The 18143-nt window shown below is 49.7% G+C and overlaps 1 protein-coding gene across 1 annotated transcript in view; it reads left to right on the top strand.

Moving 5' to 3' along the window:
* Positions 1 to 2703, top strand: part of LOC104386544 (endothelin-2-like) — a 6869-nt gene extending 4166 nt beyond the window's left edge. The window contains exons 2-4 of the mRNA XM_009995161.1: positions 883 to 1002; positions 1724 to 1816; positions 2592 to 2703. Coding sequence (XP_009993463.1) covers positions 883 to 1002; positions 1724 to 1816; positions 2592 to 2703 — 325 coding nt within the window. The remainder of the gene's footprint in view (positions 1 to 882; positions 1003 to 1723; positions 1817 to 2591) is intronic.
* The last annotated feature ends 15440 nt before the right edge of the window (positions 2704 to 18143 follow it).

Genomic DNA, 18143 nt, shown 5'->3' with positions numbered 1-18143 from the left:
GCCCCAGGAGCAGCCCCAGGACAGCAGAGCTGCGGGGCAGAAAGTTCCTCTGCCAGCTGCAGACCTGTAACCCTGAGCACCAACCTCCCAGCACTGCTACCCAGGCCGTGCTGGGCTGGACTGGCGCCCTGTGCTGCCGAGCCCTGCCCTCAGGAATGCTGCAGCAGCTTTCCCGAGCAGTTTCAGACCAGTGGCCATCACACTGCAGCAAAACACACGCGCTCAGGTGTGGTTATAACCGGGCTCCCTAACGTGCAGTTACAACTCTCTGCTTGCTCAGGGAAGAGTTGCAGTCACTGCCAATCCTAAACCCTCTGGGAGAGTTGAGTAGATTGCGATCAGAGATGGAGTGGGAAGGTGCTAGCAGCTCTGGAAGCATGCTGTGATCAGAAGAACCTGTTGTGGCCCCGAGACATCTTCATTTGTACTGTGTCCTGCGTGTTAAAACCCGGGGGGGGAGGAGATGGGGGGGAAGGGAAATCCCTGGCATCTGCGTTCTGGAGAAGCAAGTGGCTGCTGCTGGAACCTGGGGCTGGTGCAGTGGGGCAGCCTCCTGAGCTTTGGCACACAGCTGAGCTGCCAGCTCAGCCAGCCCATGGGCAACCCTTGCACGGCCGCCTGGGCTGCTGAAAGGAGAGAAAATGCCACTTGCCAGCCAGCACATACTGGCACAGCAATCTCCCTGGGAGGGGTGGGGTGGGGAAAACAGTAGGTGGGAGAGGAGCTGGAGTATAAAGACCTATCAGTGACCTTTTCACCTTATGCCTATAGATGAGTTTTTTATTATCCTGACGCTGGCTTGGCTGCCTCCCAGGGCTGTGTTATAAACCTGTTGGCCAATCAAAAGTTGGTTCCATAGCTGATTTCTTCTGTTTCCACCAGGCACACGGCTCCCTACGGCCTGGGGAGCCCGCCCGGGCGGCGCAGGAGGTCGCTCAGCAGGTGTCAGTGCTCGCTCTCCAGGGACAGCATCTGTGCCACCTTCTGCCAGGCCAAGCCTGGGTAAGTCGAGGGTCTTGGGGATGTCCCTGGGGGCTGCTCAGTGGGGGCTGCCCAAGCAGGCAAAGCTTGGGAGCTGCAATAACTCCCTGCACGGCTCTTTGCAGACAGCTGGAACTTGTCTAGTGGCTTCCAAACCCCTCTCAGGAGGCCTTGGCCAAGGGTTACTGGGGTGTTTGTTGTAGAGTAGTCACTTTACTAGCTGATATGATGTCAGTTACCTCCATCCCTCCTGCTGCCAGGTGGGAAGGAGAGGTGGCAGCACTCTGGGAGAGGGACAAGCGGAGGGTGTGAAACTTTGGGACACCTGAGTCTCTTCTGCATGACTCAGGTGGGAGAGGCTGCAGGAGACCAGGACTGCTGAGAGCTGGGACTGGAAAGGCAAAGTATTCTGTACCCTACTCTTGTATAGCACACATGGGCTCTCAGCTGTCTTGCTTCAGGCAGCAGTGCAGGAGTGCTTACAGTGTGGGGAAGTGGGGAGCAAAGTCACTGTAGAGTTCTGTCATTAATTTAATACCAAGGCCATACTTAAAATCCCCAATGATTTAATATGACTGTGAATAAAGCAAGGATAGAAGTAAAAGTGAGCTATAAATAGCTCTCAAATAGCTGCAATTAACCCTTCAACTGTCTTTGTCTGTCACTGGTGACATCAGAGCATCACTCCCCCTGATACCTGTGGCTGGTGTGAGTGCTTCATGCATCTCCTCTTGCTCGTCAGGTACCTTCAGAGTCTGAAGCTGCCAGGGAGCTCTGGAGCATCAGTGGAGGCTCCTCAGAGGCCTTCCCACCACAGCCTGCTGAGAGCTCTCAGGTGAGCACAACACTGAAACCTGCTCTCAACTTCCCTCATAAGCACTTTAAAAACCTGCAGTTGTAACCCCAGGCTGCAGCTGCCACTTGGACTTGACCTTGTGTCCCCCTCTTGTCTCCCTGGAAGTAAGGAGATGACTATACCTGCACTCTGTAGAATTAAAGGCTAACAGCTGAGGGAACCAGGCTTGCTTGTGTCCTTCCAGAGCTACAGAAATACTAAATAAAATGTACTTCTTGATTGGAGTGGGAAGTTCCTGTGAGACGGGGCAGGCAAAAGGCTGATGTGCAAGAAGGTGGGAAGGGAGGGCATCATGCAGGACCATGATTGATTGTCCAACAGCTTTTGTGAAACAGCCTCTCTCCCCTCACATTGGTGAGCTGTAGAACTCACTGCTGGAAGAAACTGTGGGTTCCAGGGGTATGAATGAGTTAAATTGGCAGATCAAAGGAGGTTTGGTCCATTGGTGGCAGTTAAATCAGAGGCAACGGGAACAGTTTCTGAATGGCCAACCTGGGGTAGCATCACTTGGGTCATGCCTTGCTTGAAAGGCTCCTTGAAGCCTCTGCCACTGGTGGGAAGGGGACATGGGGCTGGACAGGTCTGTGCTGGGGCTTAGCACAGCTGCAGCTAGAAGCTGCCCCACTTCCTTCCCCCATCTTCTGCCTCAAAAAAAAAACCTTGGCAAGGACTAGATGAGTATCCAAATATAAGCTGCTGCTGAGCAGCAGGAAAATGGAGTGGAGCATGACCATGGTGTCTCTTCTGTTGACAGGGACCTTGCTGTGTCCAGGCTGAGGCCTGGCAGGCACCAGCACCATTCGGGGAGGAACGCGCAGCCAACGGCTCTGCCTTGGAAGAAAAACATCTGGAAGAAGAAGAGATAAGGAACAGGTGCAGACCAAGTTCAGCAGAAGAATTTGGAGCTCTGTGGGTGCCGCTGCCTCTGCTGTCGGTAGTTAGAGCTGAAGGAAAGGCCATGAGTGGAAAGGGGAAGAAGTGGAAGTCTCCGTGCTCCTGTTGCGCGAACCAGCACTGCGTGTGTACTCCTGAGACTGTTGTAAAGGGAACACTGTCTCTCTATACAGTCACAGATGTGTTGTGGAGCTGAATTGTGCCTTTTTGGATCAGAGAAGGGTCTTGCTGGTAGAGTACTAGCTTCACTCTGCACTGGGGCCCTAGACAGAGGGTCAGCCCCCTCCTGTGGGGTTGAATTCCTTGCAGAGCAGGTGGATGTGTGCAGTGCTGGCCCTGGCAGCCCTGAGCCTCCTCACTCTCTGCCCTGGGGCCATGTGAACGTGGTTCCAGCTTGGCCAAACTCAGAGGTGGTTTGGCAGGGATAAAGTGCCTCCAGCAGGACCTGCCCAAGCCCACCTTTGCACATTTCTCTCTTACTTGTCAGACAGTGCCATGTGTGCATGAATGAGGCTCCCGTGGTAAAACAGCTCCCAATCCTTATTAAAATGGTCTCTGTCTCCTAGAAGCATGAAAGCCAGCTGAGCTGTCAGTGGCATTCCCTGCTGAGACATTCCCTGAAGGGCCATCCTTAAGTGGCTCTTGTTTAGGTGGAGGACAGACAGTTTGCTTACAGTGGGGCTTGCACCAAGTCCAAGCATGATCCCTGCTCCCAGGCCAGGCAGAGCAGGGCTGGGGGCTCAGGGGGGGCCCTGCCATTTTTCAGGAGCCCCCTGCATGCAGCCCCCATAGCCTGGGGGAGGGAGCCCCACAGGATCCCAGGCAGAGATGAGCTGCTCATCTGGATGAGTTCACTGCTGTGAACCTGCCTCATCTCCTTGGCCATACCCTCTAGTGGGTGCAGTACTTCCAGCTCTTAACCTTGCATCCCAACTTGCTTCCAGCTTTGCCTGAAAGGAAAGGCTGGGAGCAGAGAAGGTGGATGCTGGGAAAATAGCACACAAAGGCTTCCTTTGCTGCTTTGCTTAGATCAGATCCCCAGGTCAAACTTTATCCACTAAGTGACCAGGATATGGGTGGCCTGTCCCTGTGAGGAGAATGTCTGGAATAGGGGTGTGTTAGGTGAGGGGCAGCCAAGTGGGGTTGATGTGGAGAAAAGGATTGCTAGGAAGAGAGCACAGCACTGTCTGCACAGCTGGAGGAGAAAGGCTTGGATTTCAAGCCATGCCAGGATCACAGCTGCTTCCCCAGGCCTGGAGCAGTGCAGTGGTGCTGGCCTGGGGGAGGGAAGGAAGAACTGGAACACTGAGCCCAGGACCTAGAAACCAATCTTGTAGGCAAACACAATCTCAAGGCTCTGGACCTGTATCAAAAATGCACCTGTGTTTGCCTGGGCAGATTAATTTGTATTAGAAATCATGGCTGCAGAAGTCATCTGGTTTGTGCAGATACATAATTGCTCTCCTGAAGCTGCTGCTGGGTACCTCTTGGTGCCCAATCCAGTGTCACACGTGAGCATTGAAAAAAGGCTGCTTAAAGTTGGTGGTGGAGCAAAATCTGTGGCTGTTGCAAGTGTAGTCCCATTGGACATATAAAATACTTCCTTGATTTTGCTTGATGCCCTGGAGGGGGAAAAAAAATGAGACCAATTGATTGTATTGTAAATGAAACAGCAGATTGATCATTTGGTCCCCAAATCTGCAGAGAAACTTTTTTATATTTGACCTTCTGAAGGTTTGAATCATTCTTAAAAAAATAAATCCTGGAAGGGTTTGTTCCAGAGAAGAGTTTGCACATGGTTTAATGTGAGCTTAGTAATTTAAAATAAAACTACTGCTGTAAAATACTATGTATATCTCCTTGTGTGTATGATGTCCCACCTCAAAGTGACTTATTGCACACTTGCCATATGTAGCATCCTGAAATCTGTATATTTATTTAAATCTATTGATTTTTTTAGACAGTAATTTGCAAAATGTAATTTGTAATAAATAATAACAAAAGTCAATACCATTTTTCTTCCTTATTTGATGGCTGGGGGGTGGTGGATGGAGTGAATGAAACCCAGGTGACCAAATCACTGTGAAAGTGAGTTGGGCAGCAAAGCTGGGTGAGAAAGGGGAGGCTGGGGTCTTGTGACCAGCCCTGAGAAAATGTCAGCTCAAAGTCAACCCATCCAGCTGACTTAAATGCTCTTGAACTTAAAATAAATACCTTGTTCCTTTCTAGATGTTTGTGGGAACACAGAGGTGAAATGATTCCCCAGCCTGTTGTGCTTAGGGCTGAGGATGCTGAGACCAGCTGGAATCCTTCTGCCAAGGGATCCTGTTAGTGCTTCCCCAGGGTTCAGTCCTTTGTCACAAACCCTCTTTGCAGCTCTGTGCCTGGTGTCAGCACCACAGGGACAGAGCAACCACCCACCCCCTCCTGTGCCCACTGACTTGCAGATCTCAAGATTGATTTTAATTAATTTTTAAGTACAGTTAAAGAGTCATCATCCAGCTGATGGTCTTGTTTGCATGAGGACCACACTGTAGATTGTTGTGGTGTAGTTAACTCAGTGAATCTCACAGCACAGCTGTGATAAGGGAATTAAAAAGAACCACTAATGTGGTAGCTAACCCTGTGCTTGCTGCATCTCCAGAAGCTTCTTGGTGGGTTTCCATGGCTTCCTGGGAGCAGAGGCTCAGGGAGCTGCAGCCCCATCCTTTCCTATTGCCTAGTTTTCTTTGCTGAGCTGCATGACCTGTGGCCAAGACTCCACCCTGGGATTTGGTGTCAGAGTGTGAAAAATTAATTCCTTCAGATGCTTCTGAGACAATGTCATAGTTTCTATGACTTTTAATGATAAAGGTCCATGATAAAAAGGACTTTGAATTATAGGTAAAAGGGAAAAAAAAAAGTACCCTGAAGCACTGCAGATTTCCTGTGTCCAATATCTGGGGTGAAATTCCCAGCTCTTCTGCACAACCTTGTTCAAGAATAGGACTGAAAATTGTGCCTGTTTGGGGCAGTTTCCACAATGTCCTGTTTGCACTGATTTCAGGTGGTGTGAATGAGGAAGCTGAGGCCTGCTGGAAATTCATTCAATTCTCAGGAAAGGTTTCCTTGTCATCTGTAATGTCTATCGAGCCAGCCTTGGGCCCAGCCTTTTATTTGTCTTTCTGAAGTCACAGAAGAACTATGGCCTTAGTCAGCCCTTGGTCCCAGGGAACAAACCACCCCTGCTCAGCAGAGGAGCAGCACATGGGGAGCATCACGTCTGCTGGAGGTGTGACCACAAGAAATGCTCTCCAGCTCTGCTCCAACTTGGAGCAAGACATTCAAATAAGGGGAGAGAAAATCTGAACTCATCCTTTTGTGGGTGGGTTGGTTGGGGTTTGTTGGTTTTTTCTTCGTTTGCTTGTTTTCCTACCTCTAAGACCAATGAACAGAGAGAAACTTCCAGACAGGGATGAATGATGAAAAATCTTCCAGGGCAAGTTCTCCACGTTGACCTGGGGAAACTTTGGGCTTACTGGTGAGTACTGCAGAAGGAAATACTGGAAGCCAACATATCTGGATAACTAGTTTTAAAATACCACAGGCCAGACATCCAGAAACATCCCTCAAGACCTGGATGAAATAATCTCAGAAGACCTCCTAGCTAGGAACTCAGGTAGGGCCCCTCAGGTGTCCCACCCAGTGCTGAGGAGCAACCAGAACCTGTCAGTAACCCCGTGGTGTTGCCTGGAACAATTCCAACATCTGTGCAAAGCCCAGCCCTTCAGGTACAGTTTTAGTTGCACGAGTTAATTAAGTATCACCCAAGGGAGGAAGAGAAGGCAGATGCTTCAGAACATCTTCATTAGGGTGAGAAGGGAGAAGACAGGATGAGATTATTCTGAGGTTATTGAATTCAGTGACAAAGAAGTAGGCTGCAGTCATTTTATGACTTCTCATATGTAACAGGCAAGTCAGAATAACCAAACTTTATTAAAGAGGAAAACCCTGGAAAGCAGGCAACTTTCAAAGCCAGTTCTAAGTGTAAGTGCTACAGGATCTTCCAAAAGGTGCAAGTTTTGATTGAGCCACCCTTGTTATGTCTGGCAATTCCCATAAGAGTGGCCCTCTTGTGCCCTGCATGGGACTGACATATTTCTGCAGCTGGAGGTCCTGAAAAAGACCCTTCCTAGGTGGTCCACAGGCAGCTACATTTCCTTCTCTGCTGTGGGACAGTTCTGTCCTCAGCAGTTTAAGCAATATCTTTTTTTTTGGTGGGACTTTGCTTACATCTCACATTTGTTAAACAGAAAAGTTCTGCTCAGAAGAAGATGTATTGACATAAAAATAGAAGGATGCTTTGAGTATTTGGGTGGATGCCTTTCCAAGGCTAGACTTTGATGCTTCCATGGGAAGAAGTTGTCCATGGCAGGCAGGATTTGCTAGCAGATTTTCCTGCCTGATTTTATAATTTTGCCCTGCTTTGGGCAAAATTTGGTTTATATTACCTTGCAGAAGAGCTGGTCCTTATGAAATAAGACCTAGGGTGCAACAGGAGGGAAGGGACAGTGAATAATGGGTGCAGAGTGATGACCCCCCTTGTCAGGGGTCTGCAGATGCCTTTGGTTTCAGCACTTCTGGCCTGATCTACATGGTCAATGGCTCTGTTGAACATGGACCAGCATATAGACCTCCCAGACAGTACTGGTGGCCCACCCAGGACCTCTGTCTCTCTCTGTAGGATTGAGTCTGTCACAGAAATCTTTTGTCCCCACGTGTGACTAAAGCCACAGCTACAAGGCACTGAGGCAGGTGCCCTGCAGAAGGGCTTTTCTGTAGGAGATGCCTCCTGTGAGCACTTGTGCTGTCATGTCAAGCTTCTAATAATGTGGCTCAATGGAATGGAATCTTCTCAGTGTCCTCCACCACAGAGAGGTTCTCCAGTCACCTTGGAGATGGCCAAGGTGCAGCCCTGGGGTTTGCCTATGCCAGGACATGGCATGTGCCAGTGGATAGATAGTTCCAGCCCAGAAAACAGAGGGCTTGATTAAACTGTGTTAAAAGTTCCTAAATCATGTCACCAGCTCCAGGATCCTTGCATATGAAGAGTATTGACTGATTGTCTTGAACTGGCTGGTGTGGGGGACAAGTGGATCTACAGTGGGTGTCAGCTCCATAATTCATGCTGCAGGCTGGTGAGCTCTCTGTGGTCAACTGCAACCCACATCTTCAGGATCTCTGAGCTGTGGGGCAAGCAATGGGCTCTTTGGATGTCATAACCAGGTGTAGGCATCTCAGTAACCAACCACAGCCTGTCTTACCTGATTCAGGCAACAGTGAAGTATAAAACATGGAAATGCCTCCTATGGGAACTTGGACTCAGGTTTAACCCTTACTCACTTCCTTTAAGAGGGGTTTGGTTGCAAAGCTGAGGCAGGAGGAGCTGGCATAAAACTGCCAGGTGAAGCCCATCTCCATCTTCTACATGTTCTTCTGACACTTAGCAGGACCATGTACTGCTTATGACCCTGTTTTAAGTCCTTTCCTCAACCTCAAACCTGCTCACTAATGAGTAACTGTGTCTCTCACCCATCCAACTTCTGTAAGACCTTGGAGAAGACATCCCAGCCAGTCCCTCGTTGAAAGCAAAAGCACTGCTCCATCAGGTTGTCCTGCAAAGGTGAGATGGTTTCACTGACCATTCACCTTTCCTCAGGGAAAGGCTTCTTGAAGTGTTGAGGTTGAATTAACCTGCAATGGGTCAACGCTGCTCCCTTCAGTCCTCATCCTCCCTTTCTCCCCAAGCATTGACCCTGATTCTAGACTAAACCCCAGTGAGCAAAATAAAGGGGTAGAAATCCAACTCAGGAGAAGCAAGGGAGGAGGTTTCTGATGGTTTAGTGGCTCCATCTGGGTCAGATGAGACCAAAGATAAAAGATGAAGCAGCTAAATATCTGGCTGAGACTCTGATATGTGGGAGGTCACCAGGACCATCAAGCTTTGGCAGGTGGAACTTACCACAGAAATGGCTTCTAGGCTTTTGCTTTCTCATCTCAGGTGACAGCAGGAGCCCTGGGAGAGGGTAGAAACTGAGGCAGAAAATGTAAATGGGCAAAGTCAGATTAAGTAATCACATAGTTTAAAACTCTACTCATTAGCTGTGCTGGGTAACAGGCTCATGCCCCACCCTGGCACTGAGCTCCAGGTAAGTGTGTCCTTGACCCTACAAGGAGCTTTGTGAAGCACAGGAGGTGTGAACACCCTTAGCAACACACCGTGTGAGAAGGGAGCTGGGGCCTTCAGCTCTCCCTGCAGCCACAGGCAGCAGAGCCACGTCCACCCCTGGCCACACAGCTCCCCAGGAGCAGGAGCCTGGTGGGTGCATCCCCAGGCTCAGGGCATGGAACTGCTCTGAGGTGTCCTGCCTTTCACCTTCTGCTGGGATCCCACAGGGTGCTGAGCCCAAAGAGGAAAGCTGCTTGTCTGCTGATTTAAACAACCTCTTTCTCCAGTTGTGCTGGTGACAGGGAGGGCCTGAGCCCCTGGCTCAGTTCAAGAGCCCGTGCTGGAAATCATCAAACCTGGGCTTCACCTGGAGCACCAGCCTGGGGTGTAGCTGGTGTGGGCTGGAGGACAGGGCATGAACAGGTTGCTGAGCAGCTTTCCCAAGTGAATTATTGGGAAAACACCCAAAGTGGTGTATTCCAAGGGGAAAAAAAACAAACCAAAAAATGACAAGGCTGATCAGAAAGACTCTCACAAACTCTGGGATCCCTTGTCTGTGACGAGGTTGTTCTGGCAACACACCTGGGAGTTGTGAGGCTGGAAAACCATCCTCCCTTCCATGCATTCATTTTATGATGACCCTAACAGCACATTATTTGCAACATGTGTTAGCCAATCCAATAAGTCACCCTGATGGCTTTTTTTTTTTCCTTTTCTTTTCTTGACATTTAAAAAAATAATATAAATCTCCCAGACTCCATTTCAGCAGTGAGACCATAACAGTTTAGACAAGATCTCAAATGGTGAATAACACTCTCCCTGGAGATTTGATGGCAAATCTGAGGTATGCCTCTGTGACTTTATTATTAAAACAGAATTATCTCCCTCCAGCACCTTTGGGGGGGGGGGGAGGAGGAGGGAGCACACATGGAGCAATTAAGAAAAATGTCTTTGACCTTCAGCAACTTAATCAGCTGCCAGTGTTCTCCCTAATAGTGTGCTAATGGTTAAGTTCTTTGGGATGCCATAAAAAGTGCTATAACTGGAGGCTACAATAAAGTGCTGATCAACCCATCAAGTGAGTCAATCCAAAAGTAATATCTGTCTTTGTAATGACTATAATAAAACCTCTGCCAAAGCCAGGAGATGACGTGAATAAGAATGCTGTTTAATTATGCTGGGCTGCAAGGCTGGGTGAATTTGCCACACTTCTGCAGATTTGCTTTTGGGTGACTTTGCCACTCCTGCCTAGGAAAGTCAAACTTTGTGTGGCCAGTGCTCCAAGGACAGTCCTAAGAGGTCTCCATCCAAGACAACTGGAGTTTTGGTGTAGAAAAGGCTGCTGACTTTGGGTTGAGTCTGTCTATCCTGACAGGAACTGCCCTGACAATAGAGCAGGGTGGAAGAACGACTGAGATTCCCTTTTTAAGAGCTCGGGGCTAAGACGAGGAGACCAGGTGTTTATAAATGTTCTGTATCTCAGTGTTAAAGATGGCCTAATGTTTAATGCTGTGGTCTCAAAAGTGGTGAAAGTTGAGTGGAGCATCCCAGCAGTGTGGGGGGAGCTGGAGGAGTACTAGTGCTGTGCTAAAAAGGCACAGATGTGATGACCAGAAAGCAGCCCTGGCAGAGGGGAAAGGCCTGGGGGGATCAGAGAGACCCTTCCAATGCTGGGGATGGAGCCCAGGAGCTGGCAGAGCCTGAGCACCAGCCCTGAGCATTTGCCATGAAGGGAGCAATGATCAAGTGCCTTTCAAAAGTACCCCAGGGGTTAGGAGGAGCAGACAGCCTGGAGGATCCTCCCCATCGTGCTGCCTCGGCACCCCCAGGAACATCCTCACCTCTGGCAGGACAGAGCACACCCCAGCCTGCTCTTTCTCCCTGACACCCCACGCCCTTTGCAAACCACATTCTGATAGTCTTGTCCTCCACAAAGGCAAAAAGTGGGGTCAGTGAACACTGGGGTCTGAAACCTCCATGCTTTGGGAATTGTCCACCTGTCTGTTGTCAGCAGGGAGATCAGATGGAGCACAAGGGGCTGGTGAGTGCCAGGAGGAGCACCTGCTTCTGTCACCAGAAGGATGGCTGCTCCTTTCCTACCAAACAGCCAGTGTTTTGGGACCCCTCCGAGCACAAAGCTGCTCTCCAGGATGCTAAGAAGCAGGAACCTAATTCACAAACCCAGCATGGAGCTGCTGGAAAACACACTCCAGCCTTTCAAGGAATCAGGAGCGGATTCCTCCCCCATCAGCAAAGAAAACAGGATGCAGGCCACATTACTGCCTTGCATAGACAAGGCTCTCCACACCAGCACAAACACATTTTCTCAGTCCCAATTAAACCCTGGCTTTATATCACCTTGCAGCTGATAAGGGTCTGATTAATGGAAGAATTGTCTTTTTTTTTTCTTTCTTTTTTTTTTTTTTTCTTTTTTTTTTAATCAAGTGGTGCTAATTGTTTTTTCCCTCTCCCGTTTCTTGTAGAAAAGGCATTTTCGAGGAGGGCTGCTGATTGTGCTGGAAGTTGCATGGGAACACTTAGTCTCTTCCTGGTTTTGTTTTTTTGGGGCTAAACTGCTGCCACTGCCACCAGCAGGTCCAACAGACAAATCACCTCTGCGGATCAACTCCTGCCCTTGTGCCTCCCGATAAACAAGTGCAGATCCATGTGTTTATCCTGACACACAAAGCAGGCAGAACAATCCTTTGGTGACTTTTTTTTTTTGCCAGTGTTGCTTCCTCTGGAGAGCCAGACTTCCCTGGCAGAGCCTCAGGTGCATAGCAACAGCTCAGCAAAACAAAAGCCAACCAGTGCGAGGCAGGAGAAAAACACCATCCCAGCCCAAAGGGTGGGGCCCACCTTCCCATGGCACCCCGGTGTTGGGACCAGCCCCAGTTCCAACCCTGCCCATGGAGCAGCCTCCTGCATGCCAGGCTAATTAGCCAACCATTCTGCTCCCAGGTAGAGCTGCTGGAGCTGGGAGGAGATGCAGGTTCTGCTCCTGGCCCAGGGGGATGGTTTGGTGATGTGCTCATGTGTCAGAGCTCCAGTGAAGGGCCAGAGTCTTCATTTAAAAATGGGGTTTCTTCAGTCATGAAGGAGCTTTTTGCTCTGTGCCCTCCCTGGGGCAAAGTCGGGTGGGAATGGCTCCATCCCTGTGCTTCTGGTTGAGCCCCCAGGGTTCAGAGCTCTGAGCAGGGCTGTGCTCAGGGAGCTGCAGCCCTGGTGCAGTGATCAGCCCCTACAGACCCTGAGTCCTAAAAACCTGCCACCAAGACCTAGCAAGGACATGTGGTCCTTGGCCCCTCAAGTGTCCTTGAGCATCTCCTGCTTGCTCCAGAGCAGTCTGGCTCTGCTGTGCCCCCGGGGAAGCTCTCCAGGAGATGGTGTTGAAGTGAGTGATGGAGCAGAAGTGCCCCAGAGTCCCACACTGCTCCCTGGGACGTGTCAGCAGAGGGAAATGCAGCCAAGGAGCTCAGGGGGACAGGATGTGAAGGAGACCAGCAAAATCAGTGCCTGATAAAGTAAATGGAAATTGTGAACAAAGAAGGAATCAGCCAGTCTGGGCTAGTGGGGCTGGAGGTGTCTGAGTTAATGGGGGAAATGCTCTGCTAGTAAGTCCTGTCCAGTCCTGCCCAGTGCTGCTGCCATGCTCTCCTCTCCAGGCTGCTCTCAGCTGTAGGAAACTTCCAGACCTGACTTTGCTGCTGTGCCCACCTGGGGCCTTAGCTGTGTGCCCATGGTGCTCTGGGCATGTGTCACCCCCTCCACACCATCACATCTTCTGAAGCTGCCCCACTGCCCAGCTGGTTGCTCCCCCCATTTGCTGGGGGGTTCCTGCCTTTCCCCACCCAGCCTGGCCTTGCTTCTGTCTCCACATTTGTGGGAAGGGCTTCAAGCTGCACCAGGGCAGGGTCAGACTGGACATTAGGAAACATTTTTGCCCAGCAAGAGTGGTCAGACCCTGGGACAGGCTGCCCAGGGAGGTGGTGGAGTCACCATCCCTGGGTGTGTTGAAGGTGGTTTGGATGTGGTGTTGGTGGAGATGGGTTAGGGGAGAATTTTGTAGAGCAGGGATGATGGTTGGACTTGGTGATCCCAAGGGGCTTTTCCAACTTGAATGGCTCTATAATTCTGTGATTTTCCTGACTGAGACTTTCCATGGTTTCTCTGCACATTTCCCCATCTCCATCCCATGGCTGGGATCCCCTGCTCTGCTTCTCCTTCCTCTTTCTTTATCTAACTTTATGTGACTATATGACTATGCCAGAATTAGTTCAGGGTTGTTTGTTTTTTTTTCCTTTCACTTTTCCTCTCTGTCCTTCCTTGCTCTTCCATTTTGCTTTCCACAGTAGGTGAAAAAGAGGATGTTAAGGTGAGAAAAGGGATGGGTGAGAGATGGCAAGAAAGGAGCCAAGGGGCAATGAAAGAGAGAAGCAGCAGGAAGGGGCTGCTGAAGGTCAGCTCCCATTGATGGGGTAAGCAAAGAAATGAATTTGTCACAGCACCTACATCCATATTGCCAAGACCACCCACCCCACAGGCAGGTTCTCAGGCCTGGCCCAGTGGGGATGAGCAGCTCATGTCCCAGTGCTCAGGGAGGTTCCTTCAAGGCACAGGGCCTGGCTCCACACAGCTCTCCCTGGGGCTCTCCTCTGAGCTGTTTTGAAATGTTACTGGTTTTGTACTGGTTTGTCAGGTCTCAGTTGATGGCTTTGTCACAGCATGATGTGTCTGTAGCCCCAGTGCTGAGGACGTGCTGTGTTTTAATACCCAGTGGGAGGGCATGGAGTTGATCTTGTGGGCACCCAGTCTGCTGAGAGAGCAGGGGATGGAGAGCAGCCTGTGGGGAGCCTCCCCTGCAACACATTGTCCCCAGAAATACATCTGCTTTGCTGCAGGGAGGGTGATTTGTTGCCTCTGACATCACAGGCATAGCTGGTAGAGGCTGAAGATGGCATCAGAGGGATGCTCTGAGGAAGAGCCATGTCAGCAGGAGGTGACACCAGGTCTGCTTGCAGCCCTGCCCAGCTCTGCAAGCTGTGCTGGCCATGGGAGCCTGCTCAGTGGGAAGTGGCCTCATGCCACAGCTACAGCCTCTCTGGGCTGTGGGCAAGAGACTTGGACACATGGGCTTCTCATGGAGATACCTGGAGGAGACTTGGCTAAGTGTCCTGGAGGGAAAGTTTTATGGCAAGTGTTGGGTCCAGCCCAGGGCACTGAAAGGAGCCTCAGCAGGAACAGGATGAATTCTGCAGACCAGGACAGACACAGTGTCAAACCAGATGGTTCAAATGGGTCCTTTCAACCTCACAGTCTCTCAGGTGACACTGAAAAGGCAGGAGAGATAATGGGGAGACAATGGAATGAACTGGCAAACACTCACCCCTCCTGTCTCCCGAGGGGCAGGAGTAAGAAGGCAGCACATGGAAACCACAGGAGCTGGGGGGAGATTCCAAGGAGCAGCTGCAGAGCCAGAACTGTCACTGCAAAGTTTTATCCTAGTTTCTTTGGAAAACTGACCAAAACACAGCCCTGAACAGCCTGAGGGCAAGTATGGGGTTTTCACTCGGTCGTTGCCATCATCTTCCTCACAGGGAGGCAGGACAGGAGCTGCAGATGTTCCCCCATTGCCACTTTGGGCAGGATGCTACTGCCTTGTGGAGGGAACAGCTGATGCCTCAAGCTGCCTGAATGATTTGTTTGGGGAAGAGGCTGTCATTTTCTTAGCTGCTAGAGCAACAGTTGGAGGACTTCAGCCTCTTGTGACCATGGTTATAGGTCGGGCTTTTAGCTCATACCTGGAGATGTCAGCAGGCCTGGAGGCAGATGGGGCTGCCTGCCTTCATGTCTGTGCTCACTGCCAGGCAAGAAATAGGGTACAATGTTCTGTGTGTCATGTGTGTTTGGCATGTGTGGGGCATGGGGATACTGGGCAGTGGCACAGGCTGCCCAGGGAGGTGGTGCAGTCACCATCCCTGGAAGTGCTTACAAGAAATGTAGATATAGTGCTCAGGAACATGATTTGAGCATTGAACGGGTAAATCAGGTTATGGCAGGGGATTTAGGTTATGGTTGGACTTGATGATCTTCAAGGTCCCTTCCAACCAGGATGATTCTATGATTTGCACACACATGCTCAAGGGGATGAGCTCACAGATGAAGGAAGGACCAGGTCCATGCTCCAAACACAGGTCCCCCCTCCACCAATGCACTGTGAGCACAGACACACAGACAAGTTCCCACCAGACCCCAGAGATGTTAGAGAGATGGGGTTGTTCACTATGTTGCTGCTGCTGCAGCTTGTTTGTCCTTCTTCCTTTCCACCCAAATGGCCACAGGATTCCATTGCTGGTCCCTCTGGGTGGATCCTGTTGTTAAGCACAGAGAAGATAGATCCCCCAGTTTCTCTTCTTGCAGGAGCACAACCAAATGCCAAATGCTGGAAGAACATCCAACATGGGATGGTGAAGGCACAGGCAGAGGAGGAAGTGACAGGAACTCAGAAGTCCTTTGGACAGTCAGATCCTGCCCCTTGAGGACTTGTTCCTTTCCAGCATGTTGCATGATGTGTGTAAGTCTGCAGTAAAAGTTTTTAAGCACCCTTCTCCTCAACTGTACCTTAAATTGCTCTTGCAAGCTTGTGTCATTTTGGCTTCTGGAAGCTGAGCTGGAGGGCTGCAGAGCTTTTGGGGCCCTGACTCCATGGCACACAGGCACAAAGCTTGAGGAAAGGCAGGGGAATTGGGGAAAACATGAAGTGCAATCTACTCAGGTAAAGGACACTGCAAGAGTTTTAGGCACTAATTATGTGGTTCAGCTACTGTTCTATTGGTCACATCCCCAGAGGGGTGAGTAGAGCAGCTTTTCACTTGGTTCAGAAATCTAAAGGATTACAAATCTGTATGGCAATTACTTCAGGATAGCACTGACTTAAACATCTGGCTGTATAGAAGAAAGTCAATGTGGATCTTTTTTAATTGCTTTTTTGATGTGGAGCCAGGCAGTGTTAGGTTTGAAGTGTGCTTCTCAGCAGAGGAGCCAGGAGCACACTTTCATCTCTGGGAAAAGAAAGGAGTCTCTCATCACACCATGACTCTCAGAGTTGGGCATTTGAGGAAGATGTCACATAAAAGCTGTAACATCCTGCTCTCAGGGAGGGATCCTACTTTCCAGTTAGAAACCTGGAGCCTTAGTTCAACTGGGCAGCTCTTTGTCTACATCTTGAAAAGAAACTCACATTTCCCCTTGTGAAGACCTTCAGCCCTGGATGTGTGTTTGGAGACTCTGGAAGGCCAATGTCCCATTGCCTGAGCTGTGATTGATCTGCCCTCTCCCATCAGGGGTAGCAGGGAGCCAGAGATTGTGGGCAAGTTGGAACAACACCTCCACATCTGATGCTTCCTTCAGTAGCTGCTCCATCTGTGTCACCTTTGAATTTCAGCCAATTAGCCTCTTGAGTGTGATTTGAATATTGTTGCTAATGTTAATGTGGGGTGCACATGTTTTGATATTTACAGCTTTCCTGCAGGCTGGGAAGAACACTTGTCATCCAGAGAGGAGAATAAACAGCAGGGCACTGAGACCTGGCCATGAAGGGTGGGTGTTTGCTGCCCAGCAGTGATGTCTTCTTCTCTGGTGAAGAACGGATTTTAAGGGAGTAAAAGAAAGACTCAAACACATTTGAAACTTTCCAAGTGAAATAAAGTGTTTTTTTCACTCGTGAAGAAGAACTGGCTCAGCCTTATCTGCATGTGGGGGACACCAGGGACCAGGACTTGGAGGTGTCTCAGTTCTGCTTTCCACCAGAACTGGCCCATTGCTTGCAGGTGGTGTTCCAACTCACATCTTCTGCAACAGATGCAAAAGCCAAGAAGCCAAGGCTCTGTTGGTGGAGTTAAAGGTCCAGCTCAGTAGCTGCCAGCAGTAGCAGCTGCTTACTCTCCAAGAAGCCAGTGCCTACCTTTTCAAGTAACAAATGTAGTTAAAAAAATACATAAAACAGGTTCATGCTACTGCAGGACAAACCAAGTTAATCATTCACAGTCTCAAAGCAGGGCAAGAGTTACAATGCTCAGCTGGCAATAAACACTAACACATTTCCTTGAGACACCATCCCTTGCTTTCAGAATGACTTCTTTAAAGACCAGATGATTTTTGTAAATCAGTGTCATAGGTAGGTCAACAGAACAGTGTTCACTGCTGACTGTCACTTCACTGCTGGCTGATGACAGTCATTAGCAAACCAAGGTTTCAAACTGCCCTATCACTTTCAGAATTGCCTCCAGGGTAGCAGCACCAGGATCCCTGTGCTGCCCAGCTGTGGCATCTCCTGCCTCTGAAAGCACAGACACAAGAGGACTTGGGGCACAGAGCAGCTTCCACTGCTGATGGCTCAGCCCGTGAGGCTGCAGAGGTTGTCCCAATTTTGATGTTCAACCAGGCTTTTGACAGGCTCTTTCTCCTAGGAAAAGAAAACAAGTGAAATCCAGAAGGTTAATCAAATATCTATGGGCAGGACCTAATTGGTGGTAATTGGTAGGTGAATGCAGACTGTAACCTGGGAAAGCTTTGTTTGATCTCAGGCCTTGAGATAATGGTGAGATAATGGATAACCCTTGGGAGGAAATGGTCTCAAGTTGTGCCAGGGAAGGTCTAGATTAGAAGAAACTTCTTCACTGCAAGGGTTGTTAAACACTGGCACAGGCTGCCCAGGGAGGTGACTGGATCACCATCCCTGAAGGATCATTGAGAGCATTTCTACATCTTTGCAACTCAAGGCCATTTGGGGTGCAGCAAACAGGCTTCTCTGCCCCTGCTCCTCCAGCCTGTGCAACCTGCAGTCATTACAGCACTGGGAGTGGGGCTGTTCTGTGCTTGAGCCTTAGCAGAGCACCAGCTTCAGAGAAACAGGGCAAGCCAGATGGGAAAGAAGACAGGAGAGAATATCCCCTCTAATGCTCTTCATGGATTGACTTGCTCTGAAGTAGCATAAAAACATCATGCTTGTTTTCTTGTGGTTGTTTTGTAAGTGATATTTGGAGATCTGACTGTTCTGGGTCTGGCACTTTAACTTGCACACTGTCATAAACATGAATCTAAAACATAACCTCACAATATAAGGGTCCATTCATTCTGTCCTGTCAGCTTCCTGTATCTTTTTTTGCTCATAGGATTTAGAGAAAACTTCCCTGAAACATTTTA

Source organism: Chaetura pelagica, unplaced genomic scaffold, assembly GCF_000747805.2.
Source record: "Chaetura pelagica isolate M959 unplaced genomic scaffold, ChaPel_1.0 scaffold273, whole genome shotgun sequence".
NCBI classification, from domain to species: Eukaryota; Metazoa; Chordata; class Aves; order Apodiformes; family Apodidae; genus Chaetura; species Chaetura pelagica.
Note: the sequence above shows the minus strand (reverse complement) of the source record. Positions and strands in the feature narration are given on the sequence as shown.